This window comes from Copadichromis virginalis, linkage group LG7 (genome assembly GCF_057382275.1).
Source record: "Copadichromis virginalis isolate Kocher_CV1m ecotype Utaka linkage group LG7, C_Virginalis_male_GT1.1, whole genome shotgun sequence".
Taxonomy (NCBI): domain Eukaryota; kingdom Metazoa; phylum Chordata; class Actinopteri; order Cichliformes; family Cichlidae; genus Copadichromis; species Copadichromis virginalis.
Window position 1 is genome coordinate 56,410,732 of NC_140624.1, and position 16,514 is coordinate 56,427,245.

A 16,514-nucleotide genomic window follows, 5' to 3' on the forward strand; every position below is an offset into this window, starting at 1 on the left:
AATGCTTAGTTTGAGGATGGCTATTAACATTTATACAAATAAATAATGTTGATTCCAATTCTCTGAGGCGACTGTTGTGATTTGGCGCTATATAAATAAAACTGAATTACTTTATCTCCTGCCTAGCAGCTCCATGTTCAACATCCTTTGTCTAATATAGTCACCATCCTGCCGCTGCACATCTAAACTATCTCAGCTCCACCTCTTTGTCTCCAAACCACTGAACCTGAGCAAAACCCAGTTAATGATGGAAATAACCTTGCCATGCAAGTTTAAGGTTGCACGCGCTAATATGTTTTGACAAGCATAGTAAAAATGAATGTGTTAACAGAGGATTCTGTTTAAAAGCTGCTCTTTTTATTCATTTATCTACTTAAAAAAAAAAGTTGGTGAAGGGCCGTATCATGGCATTTTTTTCACTATGCTAAATTTCAGTTTGCATGCAGTGAAATCAATGTACAAGTGACAATGCAATAAATTAGCATATAATTTACATTTGAAAAAAAAATTAGTAACAGTGTACCAACAATAATACTGAATACAAAATATATGCAGCTAATCACATGATGCTTTTCATTTCGCTTGCACTTCAGATACGTTTTGAAGCAATGTGACATTCAAACATCCAAGTTCACAGCAACGAGTACCAGTTTGATTAAGTTGTCTTTTCTTTTTCTAAATGGAGCTTCTTAATCCCACAGCCAGTAGATGAGTCAGTTCAAGCAGTTTGAATTCTGCTGTCTTTGAATGCAGCATCCACCATCCTTTCCAACAAAATCTGCTCAGCACTGTCATTCTGAAGGTGGCTACAAAACAAAACAAAACAAAACAAAACAAAAAACGTAGCAGCAGCAAAATTAGAACGTCGGTTTTAACAGCTCTGACAAGATCCTTACACACTCACTTTAATTGCTGTTCCCCTTTCACAACCCAAACGTCACCTGGGTGAAGTGATCGCTTTCGTCCGGGGGGGTGACTGTTTTGTTGGCTGCACAAGCAACAATACACAGTTGACAATGAAAATTCCCAGTGTGAGGTATAGACAGATACAAACTAAACGATAACATGACCAGCATTAAATCAACAGAAATTTTGACAAGTATATATATATTTTTTTTCATACTGTTTGGATCCAGCCTCACTTTTCTTTTCTTATTAGCACACTGGAACGGGTTTGAATGGAAGCACCCACTTGATAGCACCAGAAGTCTGGGAAGGCCGGAAGCCTCGAAGCATAGCAGGAGGAAAGAGAGGTAAACACAGTATTTCTTGGAAATTAAAAAATAAAAAAAGTACAAGAGCAGGGCAAGCACCACTGAGTATGCTGTTTTTGTTTTGTTTTTTTTATTCATTTATGGGACAAAGGTGATGATGATGATGATGAACATGATGGGGGTAGGAGGCAGAGTGTGGAGTCTGTGAGTAGCAGAGTGAAGCCAGCTGACATAGCCTGGTAACAAAAGTGGTGTTTGCATGTATATTTAACAGGAATATCTCAATATTTGTGAAACAGGCCTGTTCACTTCCTTGTGAATGATCCCACACGTTAGCTTAGTCTAAAAGGCTGGAAGGTTGGAGAGATGCCTTCTTATTTTGTCCCATATCACATTTTTTTTTTTTTTTGGGGGGGGGGGGGGGGGGGGGGGTTCATTAGAACAATTTTTAAAAGTGTGTTTTTCAGTTTCAGTTTCTGATGTACATGACCAGCTCCAAAATGCCTAGTTGGTTTTATTATGTGCCAGTGGGCATCTTTGATGAGAATGAATGGGTAGGCTACATTTAGTTCATTAGTCCCCCTTAAAGCATCAGCTTCACAAGTCAGGCAGCCTGTGATTAACCTCCCATAAAGCCAGAAGTGTTCAACAATATTGACAACCAAATCTTCAAATTAAGTCTTTGCTTGCATTGGTGGCTTCAAGCAGATACAGTACTGCTTATTTAAAGATCACAGAGCTAAATTAAACAGACATATTAGCTGTTGCAAACTGTTGCTGAACTGGTCTTCATACGACATTTATATGGAGCTGGTTTTGTACTAAAGACAAAAGCAACATTATAAACACTTACTGATTTATGTCCTAATTTACATTTAAATGGTGACTTTTAATCATCCTTTTTTTTTTTTTTTACATTAAATGTTAATTGTAAATTGGTGAGCTTTAGATGTGCTAATAGGTTGATTCATGTCACCCTAGCTAGTCAGCATTTTCCCTCCACTTTTCCTAAGGTCTTAGTCAAACAGCTGTGCACACTAGTGTGCAGACCAGTTAATGACCTCCTGCCAACCCCCATGTGTATTTTACAACTGTTTGGCAACTGATTGCTGGAGGTTGCTGGCAGTCACTAGCATAAATTGGTCGCTGCAAGGGTGCTGGACAGAAAAATTCTCTGAAATTGCTTTGGACACTGACATTTTCAGCTGTTTTTTGCATGGAAGAAGCGGACTTACCAAGCAGTAGTGAAATGGTAAGTGTAACCTAAACATATGCTTTCAAAGTAAAAGTTACACATTCCAAAATATGTAGGTTGCAGCAGTAAGACACAACTTATTCTTTAAAAGCAAATAATTAATTAAAATGTCATTAAAGCTCAAGAAATAAATGTCTGCAGATAAGTTGGCATCTTTCATGCAAACTACAGGTGACCAAGGTGGCAATCTGCTAATAACTAAAGCAATCACAGGGACCTTTGCTGAGGATCACCCTATTTGTGTTGCCAGTATTAAACTGTGACTGAGGCCTGAGTTAACGATCGTCTTGCCCAGACCTCATATATCAATCTTTTCATGTAATCATTGGTAAGAAGGCCATTTTGCAAACTGCGGGTCTATTAGTTTACCTCAAAAAGATCCTTAAAGAGAGTATGTAATGGTGACTGCACTTTGACTCAGATGAACAAAACCTATAAATCCTTTAATACTAAACTGAGTAAGATGCTAGCAAAGGTCTGGTCACTAATTTTTCATGTGGCGTAGGCACCATTTGAAAAGATGACTTTGGTGATTTTGGGTGAACTTTTACCTGACTGTTAAGAACTAAGGCACCCAGCTGGGGGAAAAAAAAAGATTTAAAAATCTCCAATAACCACGGTGTATTTTTTGGCCCTGGATTAACATATGTATATAATATACAAATCCTTACAGTATACAAGGGTTTAACATATGTTACAGTATGTAATATTTTCACTCAAGCAAAAAAGAAACTGAATATGAATTCAATCACATTACATTCCCTTCCATAACAATAGGCTACTATCTGGCGAAAAGATGATCAGAGGACAATATATCAGCTCTGTTTTGGATTGTACAATAAATATACAGTACACCAACAGGGATTCTCTGTTGCATTTGAGCAGTAAATTGGTATTTACATGAAAAAAGTGCACCGAAGCCAGAAGTCTGCTCTGCCAATAGCACCATCACAGTCATCCCAAAGACAGGAGTCTCCCATCCCCCCTCTTCTAATCTCCGGGGTACATCCTCTGCGAGCGATGTGTCCAGCACTTTGGATTCGTAAAAAAAACAAACACTGAGGAAGACTAACAATGATATTAATAATTATTATTATAATAAAAGATAACATCACCAACAGTTAGTCTTCCGAGTTCCACTTCACAGAAGTGAAAATGTAAAAAACAAAAAAAATAATGTTTGTGTCAGCATTATTGGCTGAGCAGTGGTTTAGATTCCACCACGACAGAGGGCAGGAGTATGGGGTATGATAAACAGGGAAATCCTCGCTTTTCTCCCGTCTTCAACATTGACAACTTTTTCATTCTTCCACTGGTTCAGAGTCGGGATGCATTTTCCAGTCTGCTGTTTTCTTCTCACCCTCTTAAGCACTGTATCCCTCCATCTTTCTTGCCTTTATGACCATCTTCTTGTCTCACTCTTGTATTCAAAGGGTCAGTGCCCCTGGCAAGTCTTGCAGCACATCTGTCTGAAGTATGCTCGACTGCAGAACTTGAACTTCAGTACCAGCGGGCAATAAGCCACTTTGTTTACATCTTTGCATTCTGTGGAGAGACAGAAAAGACCTCAGATATAAAGACAGCAAAAGAAAACATATCTTTTATTAGTCTGGCTATGTTTAAGAGGAAAACTCCTCGTCGTAGGAGCTGACTAAAAAAAAGACACACACACGAGAAAGTTTTTATACCTAACATAACACAATCATCTACATATTGTCACCTTTTAAGTAAAACCACCCCTATTTCCCTAGACTATATATAAATATATCTATTACATATATCTATCTACATGGCACTGTATTAACGTATTAACTGGTTGTGCCACCCTTAGCTTAGCTGGTGTGTTTTGGATTACTATCTTGCTTGATAACCCGATTGCGCTTAAGTTTCAGGTCGTCAACTGATGGTTGGACATTCTCCTTCAGGATTTTCTGGCAGAATTCATGGTTCCATCAATTACGGCAATTCATCCAGGCCCTGAAGCAGCAAAGCAGCCCCAGACCAGTACACTACTACCACCATGTTTGACTGTGCCAAATATAACAGGACTCAAACTTTCTTCAACTTTTGTCTTGTCAGTCCACAGAATATTTTGCCAAAAGTCTTTAGAATCATCAAGATATTTTTGGCAAATGTGAAACGAGCCTTTGTGGGGGTTTTTTTTTTATTTTTATCAGCGGTGGTTTTTGGCTTGAAATTCTCCAATGGATGCCATTTTTCTCTTTCTTATTGTTGAATCATGAAGACTGACCTAGACTGAGACAAATGGCCTGCAGTTAGATGTTGTTCTGGATTCTTCTGTGACCTCTTGGAGTTGCTGATGCACTATTAGAGTATATTTAGGTAAGCTGGCCTGCCCTCCAAGTTTTCTCTATTTGTGGATAATGACTCTCAACATGGTTCACTGGAGTCCCAAAGCCTAAGAAATGGCTTTGTAACCCTGTCCAAACTGATAAATGTCAATGGCATGTTAGTTTCTCAGCTGTTTCCTTAGATCATGAAATGATGTGTTATTTCTAGAGATTTTTTAGAGATCTGCTTCACTTTGTCAGACAGGTTCTCTTTAAGTGATTTCTTGATTCAGCAGGACTGGCAGTAATCAGGCCTGGCGGTGGCTAGTGAAATTGAACTCAGCTTTCCAAAAAATGTGGTTAATCACAGTTAATTCATGACTTAACAAGAGGGAGCCATTACTTTTTCATATAGGGCCAGGTAGGCTATTTTCTCCTAATAGAGGAAACCATTATTTCAAAACTGCATTTTCACAAGTAATCTTTGACTAATATTAAAATGTGTTTGCTGATCTAAAACATTTAAGTGTAACAAAAAAAAAAAAAATATATATATATATATAATAAAAAAAACCTAGGAAATCAGGAAAGAAGCAAATACTTTTTCACAGCACTGTGCATCTTTTATATACATCTTGTTCTCATGGAACAATATTATCAATCATTTGAAGTATTTCCGAATTGAAAATCCAGTGATAGCTGACATGCTGACTCCAAATGTGTGCTACATCAAAATTCAAATGATATCTCATCAACACTAATAATATACAGTCATTTTTCTTTGCAACATTATATTTAATAGAAATAACACATATACATCTAGCTTTTGTTTTGCAGCAAAGGCAAACTTGATAAATAGGTTAAAATAGATGGTCAGAAGAGGTTGTGTATTTATTAAATACTTTCAGAATGAAGGCAAGTCATTAAACAGCGATGTAATGATAACATATGAGATATACAAACTGGACTAAACTGCTACATGAGAGCTTGTGGATCTCCCTCAGGTCTGAATAGAATAAAACTGCAACTATACTTGGATGCAGAGACTAAGACAGATCCTGGCCTCGTTCACTAACTGGGCTGGCTGCCATCCCTACTATGCACACTCACAGATACACACATACACACACAGACTGCTTGCTGGATGCCAGACAGGCAGTGCTCTAAATGCCTTATCATGATCAGAGTGTCTTCCCTTATTAGGCTTTGGCCCCTGCCTTCTCAGAGCCAAATGAAACGAGACATTGCCTCACTGCTGTCCGTAAAGGAACAATTAGCCTACAGCTAATCCCATTAGCCAGCCTGTAAACGCTGCTCACGTTTTCCATTCAGGCTAATCGAAGGCCCCTTCTCTACATATCTGAATAGCCATCCATCATGTGTAAGTGTATATGGAGGGTTGAACTGCTTCGCTTTGACTAGGGGCCAACCTCACTGGAAAGATTAATGTTGCTGGCAAAGTGTAGAAGAGCGTGTCATCCAACTGTGTTTAGGTCATAGTAGAACAGTGAAGATGAAGATAGAGATAGTTTATAACCTTTTCAAGTGGGGCTTTGTGTAAAAGCTGAGCACCTACAGCACAATATCTATGAGCATAAAGCAATCAACCTTTGCTTATAAAGAAACTGCAGATCAGAAATTGTCTTCTCGACCGTGACGAAAACTGCGAGAAGTAAACTTTTCGCACAAGCAAGTTCTTAACTGAACTTGCTTGTGACACGATGGCATGTTTCATCATCTCACCATCACCACTGGAGATCGGGGTGGCATCGCACTTGCTCTCACACTGCTGCATGGTGGCTGGTCGGAGGGACTCTACGCAGTCATTCGATGGCTGTCCTGTGTAGGACAGACACTGTACCGTCCTCATCTGCTGGCCCAGACCACACTGTGCTGAACACTGAAACAAAGAGCACCAGACCAAAAGTCACTGTCAGCGCAACACCATATTTAGCCAGTAAATTTAACAAGTTAAATGAGGACCATCTTTTCTCTGTGACCCTGAATACTAGGCAGGGAGTCTGCGCTCCCTCATGGACCTCCACACACATAGTAATCCCGGCACATGCACACATACACTGTACGACCTGATCCAATCAAACAATCACCGGGGCACAAAGGGAGGGAGCACACAGAGCCAACCAGAGTCACCTTCCTCAATCTGAATTCATTTTCCTAAATTTGAGCAAACAGGTCAAATGAGGTTGAAAAGGTTACCTTTTGGCATTCTCTTAACTTTATACTTGTTGTGAGTCTTGTTTTCCTTTTCTTTCCCTCTGCTCATTTCTTCTTCACCCTCTGAAGGCTTTTGCAACATCTTTTTTGAAAACTGCTTGTCAAGGGATATTTTGTGCACAAGTATATTAAGGGTTTAGACTGGTTAGTAATTCTGCTCATGATCACAAAAAGAAACGTGAAGCTCTCTTCAAGCTTTTTTCCCCCACATTTAACTATTATTACATTTATTTATTTGCTTATAATAATTTGTATCAAAAATCTTATTTGCAAAAAAACAAAATAAAGAAAGACATTCCCAAACAAAAATGTGAGAAAGATAGCAAAGTTTGTTGTTTTTATGCTTGCCACGTGTGCTGAGCTTGATGTCACATCCTTTGTGACACATCATATTTGTAACGCTTCAGTCACTTGTGCACCTCTCGATTTTTGTAACCTAGCACAGGTTGCAGACACCAGTGTAAGATTGTGTCAGTTTTTACTCCATTTTATTATATTCCCGTGAATTATATGCCAGCAAAAAAAAAAAAAAAAAAAACCCGAAATAAACACACATTTAAACAGTCTTTGCTTCAGGTTTGGATTTCTTCTCTTCCTAGCAGTATCATCTGAGTGGGGAAACCTACTGTTCAGGAGAATGCTGCAACGGCTTCCTCCGAATGAGCGAATGAGGCGGTGCAAAAAGCGATCAATGCAGAGGGTATACTGGCACCTAGAGTGGCTTGATATAGGTTTGGGCAATAGGACAGCTGTAATGGATTTCAGCCAGTTGGTCAATTTACTTTTTTTCCTAATTTTTTCTTGTTGTTATACTGAAATAAATCTTAAAATCTGCCTTGTATCTAAAGGGCAATCAAAAACATTTGACTAACAGGAACACATCTGTTTCTGCTGCAATACTGAAATTGTTTGGAGTTTTATTGCTAAAAATTATTATTATTATTGTTGAATCATGAAGACATGAATCATGAGGCATCTTGAAGTTTTTTTGTTTTATTTTGGGTTCTTTTGTGTCACTGATGTTTTAATTTTGGTAGGCTGACCACTGCTGGGAAGATTTAGCACTGTTCCAAGTTTTCTCCATTTGTGGACAATGCCTCTCACTGTGGTTCACTGGAGTCCTAAAGCCTAAAAGCCTAACAAACAGCTTTGTAACCCTTTCCAAACAAATGCATTTCAATGTCTCTGTTTTCAGCTGTTTCTTGAGATCGTGGCATGATGTGTTGTTTTCTAAGACCTTTGAGCCTAGGTTCGATTTAAGTGATTTCTTCATTCAACAGGTCTGGCAGTGATCAGGCACGGGTTCGGCTGGTGAAACTGAGCCCAACTTTCCAAAAAAAAAAAAGAAAAAAGGGGGGGATCCAATTACTTTTTCACGCAGAGCCAGGTAGATTTGCTTAGATTTTCCCTTAATAAATAAAATCACAATTTAGAAATTATTTTGTGTTTATTTGGGTTATCTTTGACTAATATAAAATTTGTTTGACGATTTAAAACATTCAAGTGTGACAAATATGCGATAAACAAAGAAATCAGGAAGAGGGCAAATACTTATTCACAGCACTGTATGATGATGATGATTGCAGCATCCTTTCCAGTAAAAAAAAAAAAAAAAAAAAATCCAGCCAAGTGAAGAACGCTCTTAAGAGGCAAGCATATAAGTATCCAAGTCCTCCATGATCCACAATGAAAACACTTAATGAGAGCAAATAAAAGCCATTGAACAACTGATGTTCCAAAACATATTGCATCAATGTTACGCACTGACATGCATGACTTGTCTAATGGTGCTGGGAGACTAGTTCTCATTGAATGATTTTTTTTTTTTTTTTTTTTGGCAAACTTAAGATCAAATGACCCAAGAAAAAAGAGAAACTGCAGTAAAGGACTGGCAAAGTAGTCGCAAAGGACGAATCCCATTTTTTAGTGATTTCTATTAGGTTCAGGCAGGAAGCCTGAAAGATTCTCCAAGAAGTATGAGTTTTTTATTTATGAATACGGTAAATTGTCCAAATTAAAAATGGCTGCAATTCAACAAAGATTAATGTGATATTAATGTCCCACTGCTCAAACTACAGCAGAAATTCTGCACTTTAAGGCTGTACTCATAATATAACTGTAAATTTGCTTTGTTGGTGCATAAAACGTTTGCTTTGGTAAACACAAAATGCGCTCCTGCCTCTTTATATGCTAGTTGTTATAAAAAGTGAGATTGGCCTTGTGGGCAGCCGCTAATCTCCTTTGTAGAAGGAAAAAAACAGACAGAAACAAACTAGTAAAACTAATAAAAAACAAAAGGTGTAGGTGCCAGCACACTTTCGACTCTATAATGGAATTGTTCATCTGAGCTGATGCTGGAAAGGCTGAGAAAAAACACACCTGTGAGCCATAACTATGTGTGTGTGCTCATATACGAGTGTGTGAAATAAACCCAGTCACCCCCCACCTCTTTCTGTCACCTTCACAGATTCTCTCTGGCTGCCTTAGATCAGTGAGCCTGCATGTCATCCCTTCCCAATTAGAGAGTCTTTATTAGGGCCCGCTGCAAGCTATGACAGATGGCGTACGTCAGTGGTGTAACTTTAGTGGGATTTGAACTGGAGACCTTTTGGCCTGGGAGACTGGGATCTTGGTAGCTGGCAACAATCCCCCCTTTCTGGCACTTTGAGGGTCAGCTGGCCAGAGAGGGACGAGAGTAGTGGAGGCTAAGCTTGTAATTACAGCCAGAAAAACAGAATAGGTGGGGGAGAGAGTACACACACACACACACACACACACACACACACACACACACACACACACACTTCTACAGTGTGTCAGAAAGCGCTGTGTAAGGGCAGACTCCAGCTGTTGGTCTATGAGGTATTAACTTTGGCTCAGCATGGCAAGAAGCCTGTCCTTTGATGAACTATGTTGAGGTTAACATTTTGGTCTGCTTTGTTTATGGCTCAGACTAAATTGTAAAGGTGTGTTATCGATATTTGTGTGTGTTAACGGGCATGTGGCAGATATGAAAAGAACCCAGAAAGCTATGACTTAAACTGCCAGACTCTCAACCTTTGACTTCTGACCTGATCAGCACAGCTGAAACCATGACATCACCTTCATCAGAGCGCACAATCCTTGCACAATTGCCTTCTAAACATCAGAGCACACTGTTTAAAATTCCACTTCTACACTGAGTTACTAACAAATCCTACAAAATAACAAGCCATACTTTTTGTAGATACAACTATCTCTGACGCACGACTTTTTGGCGTCCTCTCAGCAATATGAGTCAGCTGTGTTGTAAAGTGTTGAGCAGCTTTTTCAGAGCATACTAAGTCATATCAGGGTGAGCCCAAAACTTCTATTCCTCTGTCTTCCTCAAAACCCTGTTCCTGGAAGTGACAGAGAGGCCTCGTCTGGGGTGCAGATAAACTTCAAACAGCCAAGAAGATATTACTGCTGCCGATCACATACTCCAGGCCTGTTTTAACTCTTGGAATCACAAACACAAACACAGCCTCTATGCACTCACATGCGTCACAGGCCTGATTGGAATCCCCAGTATTTCATCCAGGTGTAAATGATACAAATCATTCACCTACACATGGAGTTTTATCTATGGAAACTTTGTCTTTTAAACATGCCAGTAGGATTAACCGCCATACTGTTGTGGATGAAGTTAGAGAGAGACAAGGTCCTACCTGTCCCCATTCACCAGGGATCCAGCGGGGAGGAGGACAGCGCCCTAAAGTGCAGCGCATTCGGACTTGAGGTTTGTTATGGATTGAGCAGCGGGCAGGCGGAAAGGTCTTGGTGAGGTCGCTGCTCTTACACAAGGCAATGCGGTGCTTAAAGCCAGGACCACATTTAGGTGTGCACTACAGAGGGAAGGAAAGGTGTTAAACACATATCTTGACAGTGCAATGAGTTACAGAAAAACACTTATTATTACTGGCCTTACCTCGGACCAATCCAGAGTGACCCACTTTGGAGGACAGGACTGGTTGTTGCAGGACTCTCTCTCGATAGGCCGATGAGTCAAACAGTGAGTGTCCTCCAGTGTCTCCTCCTCAGCGGGACCAATCTTCCTGATACAGAGGACTGTCCTCGTCCTTATCCCTCCATCGCACGTCTTCGGACACTCTGACCAGTCTCCAATAAACCATCTGGAGGATGGAGCAACCAATGCTAACAGTTTTGTTGTAAAGTGATTTCACGAGGTTATACTCACTATAAACACACATTAAATAACTTTACTATAGTCACATTGCCAAAGAGGGAGAGAAGCAAACTACTCCAAGGCATCAAACATTAATACTTTGCAGTATCAAGAGTATTAATATATATATATAGTAAAAAAAGGTAAATATGGCAACTGAGGGGCCTAGCCTGGCTTTTTTAAATTAATGTACAGACAAGACAGTGGTATCACTGGACAAAAAGAAGGAGCATAAAGTATTATAGGTTTTTTTTATAAGACTATTAAATAACCATTTTAATATTTTGAAAGCTGTCTTTTGTAATATTTGCTGTAATATCCATTCTCATCAACATAAAAGAAAATTATATACCACAAGAAATTACACACTTTTTAAAGAAGTTTAAACTTGCTGCCTGGCTGACAGGTAACTAATGCTGGGGAGTGCATTTTAGTGCTATGCCATGTCAGGATGATTAGCTTTAGAACCTGAGAAAATTAGACCCAGTCATATTCAACCCCCTCCAGACTTTAGAATTAATATCATAAAACTGCACAGACAACAGTCCTCCAAACACATCCAGCCTGTGAGATATTACATCATCTAAAGGAATGTATACAGAATTAACGACATGTTCAAACATCTGTGTTAGCTTTCATTACCGGCGCCCATAAAACCCTGGGCTATTCTAAAACAATTGTGTTTACATGGTCTCCTGTAGTCGGCCTTTCCTGACGCTGCAAAAGGAGTGTTTGCCTTCCTAACAAACACAAATGCTGCATGAGCGCTCTAACTCCACACACACACACACACACACACACACACACACACACACACACACACACACACACACACACACACACACACACACACACACACACACGAACTGCCACGGCCTTCTAGTACTAATCAAAATAAATGCGATACCACAAGTCTGCGACCACTGAATACAGATGTGAAAATAAATTACCCAAGACTGCAGTCTGAACATATGAAGACAAATTACCGCTGATACAGTAGATTTACAATACTATCAGTTTTTTTGGCTGACACCCAGCTGAAAGACACTGGCGCTCCCTCTCATATACAAATAATTGTCAGCTAGTCTGAAACTAATTAACCTGGTGCATTTAATCCCTCTTTTTCCAGACATTATTGAAGTGAGTCTGGCCATTCTTCCAGCTACAGCGAAGGGATTTACAGACATTTGGCCACCAAACACAAGTTCATATTCCACCTGTATACGTGTGTGTTACCCCTCGAGGTTTGGTAAGGATGCCAAAACAATCAAACACAGGTGGTCATTTTCAGAGCTCTTATTTCTGGCATGAAGCAGATATTGAAAATAGTTAACATATGAAGTTATAAATCACGGCTATTTTATTTTATTATTTTCTTCCAAACACATTTTACAACTAGGGCTCATTGAAGGCGAATTAATATCATGAGTCAGTCTCATTTTTATGGAGGCTTTTTCTTTTGAAAACATTAACTTAGGTTGCTATACTCTGTGTTTTCATTATTGTTTTTATATTAACAATGCATTAAATGTTAGTACGTAATGCAAAAGATCCTGATCATACCAAAATGATGAACCTACAGAGAACTACCTTGTCAAAAAAGCATTATAGCATCCATCCATCCAGGATGGAACGTATTGCAGCTGCCATAGGGCGAAAGCCGGGGTACGCCCTGGACAGGTGGCCAGTCTGTTGAAGCCTAACACAGAGAGACTGACAACCATTCAAACTCACATTCATATCACCAATTAACCTAACCCTGCTAAGTGCATGTCTCTGAACAAGCTGGAGTACCCAGAGAGAACCCAAGGAGACCCATTCAGGCAACAGTGCCAACCGCCGTGCCACCACGATGCCCCTACATGTTTCAGCAAAATGTTTTGGGTTCATACCCTGTAGTGCTCCAGTTACCAACTAGTTGATCACACGAAGCATTTAGTGGGATGAGACTGAAAACAGAGCTAAAGGTAAGCAAATACATACTTAACGTTGCATTAACATCATCACAAATACAGCGATTAGCATCTATACACATTTTATGCACTCCATTTGCATTTGTTTCACATCATGACCAACATAAATTAGCAGTACGCAACTTAACAATCAATAACATTTGTATACTGGGCAGAATTTCCTTCAAGTCAGCACTAAACACAGAATGAAGAATTAGAATAAGCACCGGAGATGAGTTAACTTGAATGCTAATATGCGATCTAGCGTGGGAAAAGCCAAGGACAGAGACCAAACTGAGCACAAAAATAGCCAAGCAATGACATAATGAAGAACTCAACTTCCCAATATTTACAGTGTTTGCAGTCTTCCAATATTTCATCTTCTTTTGGCTACAGCCCACCATTGATCATCTGCCTCCATCTCACTTTTTCACTGTCCTCACTATCCTCACAACATCATCTTCTGTCCAACCAGGAAACTGCATATCCTCTCACACTACATACATACACCATCATTGTCATCTTCCTGTTTTCCTCAGCTCCATGGTCAACATCCCTTGCATTCTTAATTAACAAATTATGTAACTAATTTCAGTTATACCATTATAATTACAATTGTTATTTTTATGAATGAGTATTTATCTCTCTGCATTGTTATTAAAGCATAGTAATTCAAAGAACATATGCAATTTGACATCTTTCATTAAAGATTTTTAGAAAATAAGCAAATAGATTAATTAATTTGTTTTTGCATGCCAATTTAGTAGTTTAGGAAATATAAGAGTAAAAAATTCACACTTTGGACTTTAGCCTGGTATTCACATCTTGCTTTACATGTCTTTGTTTACAAGTTGCATCGCATAGCTGTTCCACCCAGTTCAAGATCAATAATTACTTTTCTAAACTCTCACTTCCTTATATGTGAAATATTACAATTACTAGTTTTTATGGTTTCTTTCTCTATATAAAAAACATACTGCATCAAATATACCAAGCAGCCTAGTTGGAGTAGAGCACCTAATGCTGAAACAACACTGTAAATCAAAATATTTACATTTTTTTTCCCTTTGGTTTCAAGTTTCTTTCAGGAAATTCTGTGAGGAACAACTTAGTGGAAGACTGATGGCTGGATCAGTGCAGCTGTGCAACTATCTGTTATGATGATAGGAGCTAAGCCTAAGGTCTAAGCTGTAGATTTACAATTTACCTTCTGACAGAATAAGACACAAGCAGGAGAAACAGAATTCTTCAAAAGCATTTAAAGGAGCCAGGTGAGGGAGTAAGGACATCTGTATCAGACACCTCTTGTTTCAGACTACTAACAACCTAAATATGCTGCAGGGGGTAGCGGGAGAGAAGGACGTTTCTATAGTAATGCTAGAGCCACCGCCGCTGGCCTCATGACCCAAACCCTGATAAGCAGATAAAAACAGAAGGAATTTTATTAAGTGTAACAACTTTTCTCTGAATTTTTTATCACTGTACTGTGATTCTGAGACAAAATAAGCAATTTAGAGATGTTACCTTCTACTTGGGCCCTGTAACACTCACTCTGTTCATCATTTTTCTCTCATTTCAGTCATTTGACAGATTTTACAAAAGTAATCATCTCATAAAGAGAAGAATCATGAGTGAGTATTACGTACTCTGGAGGACACGGCTCAGTATTGCAGTCTCTCTGGTTTTCTGGAGGTTTGCTGTCTGGGTCACAGTAGTTGTTCTGTACCACTGAGTTGTCGTCCAGCCTTTTACAGGCTAACTCCTGCTTCTGAGAACCTGCAGGAGAAAACACTGATCAATAGTGCAGCATGGAGCTCAGCTGATCTGGCACATTAAAATGCCTTCGCAGACACAGAAGCCTGCCAGCCGTGGTGTCGTGCACCGTGTTAAGAGCGGAGATGGGATCATTTTCATTCTGTAGTAAATCCAGACATGTAAATTCGTGATTCTTTGCAGGATATGTTGGCAAATCACTTTTACAGAGCAGAGAGCTCTTTACCTTGGCTTCTGCCAGAAAGAGTGAGGGCTACCGTATCAGTGTCACACCTCCCACTGTGTGTGCGCGCATGCTGCATGTGTTTTGTGTGTGCGCGTGCATGCGTACCAACCAGGAAGGGGTCTGTTTGGACCCTCCTGGGACATATCCCACAGCAGACTTGTCTGGCAGATGTAATGAGATATGGATGCGTGTGTGTGTGTGTGTGTGTGTGTGTGTGTGTGTGGTACAGAAAATCCACACATCTGTGCTTGAAGTGAAATACAGTTTAGAGGAATAGTAGAAAAGTTTCACTTGAAAGGCTGTCAAAAGGTGGTTTTCACTGATTTTTTTTCACTGTGGTGATATATTGAACAATACCTTATGATTAGCTGAGCTAGCACTATTGAATAGGTGTATGATTAAATAACATTTTAATGATTTAAAGCTCTGCACGGTCAGACACACACAGTAGACACAAATTAGATCATTTGGATCAACAATGCAAAGGCATGTTTATGATGCTGGAAAGCCATGGGTACTTCCCCATCTAAGGAATAGTTTTCTGGTCTGGACTTGGAAATCCTTCCTCAGAAGAACCCACATGCTTATTCAGTCATGCTTTTACAAAATATTACAAACCCTTCCAGGCCACGCTTGACAACTGGGAAGAAACACTATTTATTGTTATATGAAACCCATGGCTTTTGGACTAAAAGGTTTGGTTTAGTCATTCTTAAGGCCATAGTCAACATTTCACTGTGGTTTCTGATTCTGAATGTTTATAGGACAGGCGACTGGGAAGAGCAGCTGCATCTCTACCCCATCACTGGTAAACCAGAAGCTATGCAGAGCAGCTCATTCACATAATTTGCGCTATATTCATTACTTTGGCTATATTATTTAAAATATACATACTGAATTTATTAGAGGGCTGAATCTCCAGGGTAATGATTCTGGCAAACCATTCTCAAATTATGATACTGGGTTTCTGCACAGCGTTCTTCAGCATTTGTGGAAATATTGGTTGGGGAAGATTTACAGAATAACACACAAGATATAAAGTTTTAAACATTTGAAAATGGTTAGAAATATTTAAAGAGAATGTAAACACCCACAGCATGTTATGGTATTTAACACCAAAATGCTTGGAGTGCTAAAAAGGCAACTGACCATCATAGCTCAGTAGAATGTCAGACATTAATCTTTTCTCCAGAATTTAATAACACAGTCTCTTATATTACTTTACATGCTTTGTGCCAATGTATGCTTAATAGCATTTTACAAAATATAATAAATTAAAAGATGCATTTGGAACCATTACAGATGCAAAACTTTAACTATTTTCCACCATGCTGTGAGCATTAAAAGAGATGAGCTATGGT

At 39.2% G+C, this 16,514-nt stretch overlaps 1 protein-coding gene across 1 annotated transcript in view; it reads right to left on the minus strand.

Annotated features, from left to right (window-relative positions):
* Positions 1 to 335: 335 nt before the first annotated feature.
* Positions 336 to 16,514, minus strand: part of adamts6 (ADAM metallopeptidase with thrombospondin type 1 motif, 6) — a 74,023-nt gene continuing 57,844 nt past the window's right edge. Inside the window, exons 21-25 of the mRNA XM_085464329.1 lie at positions 14,801 to 14,930; positions 10,945 to 11,149; positions 10,685 to 10,861; positions 6,504 to 6,660; positions 336 to 4,014 (exon numbers count right to left, since the gene is read on the minus strand). Of these exons, the coding sequence (XP_085320455.1) occupies positions 3,905 to 4,014; positions 6,504 to 6,660; positions 10,685 to 10,861; positions 10,945 to 11,149; positions 14,801 to 14,930 (779 nt within the window). The 3' untranslated portion in view covers positions 336 to 3,904. The remainder of the gene's footprint in view (positions 4,015 to 6,503; positions 6,661 to 10,684; positions 10,862 to 10,944; positions 11,150 to 14,800; positions 14,931 to 16,514) is intronic.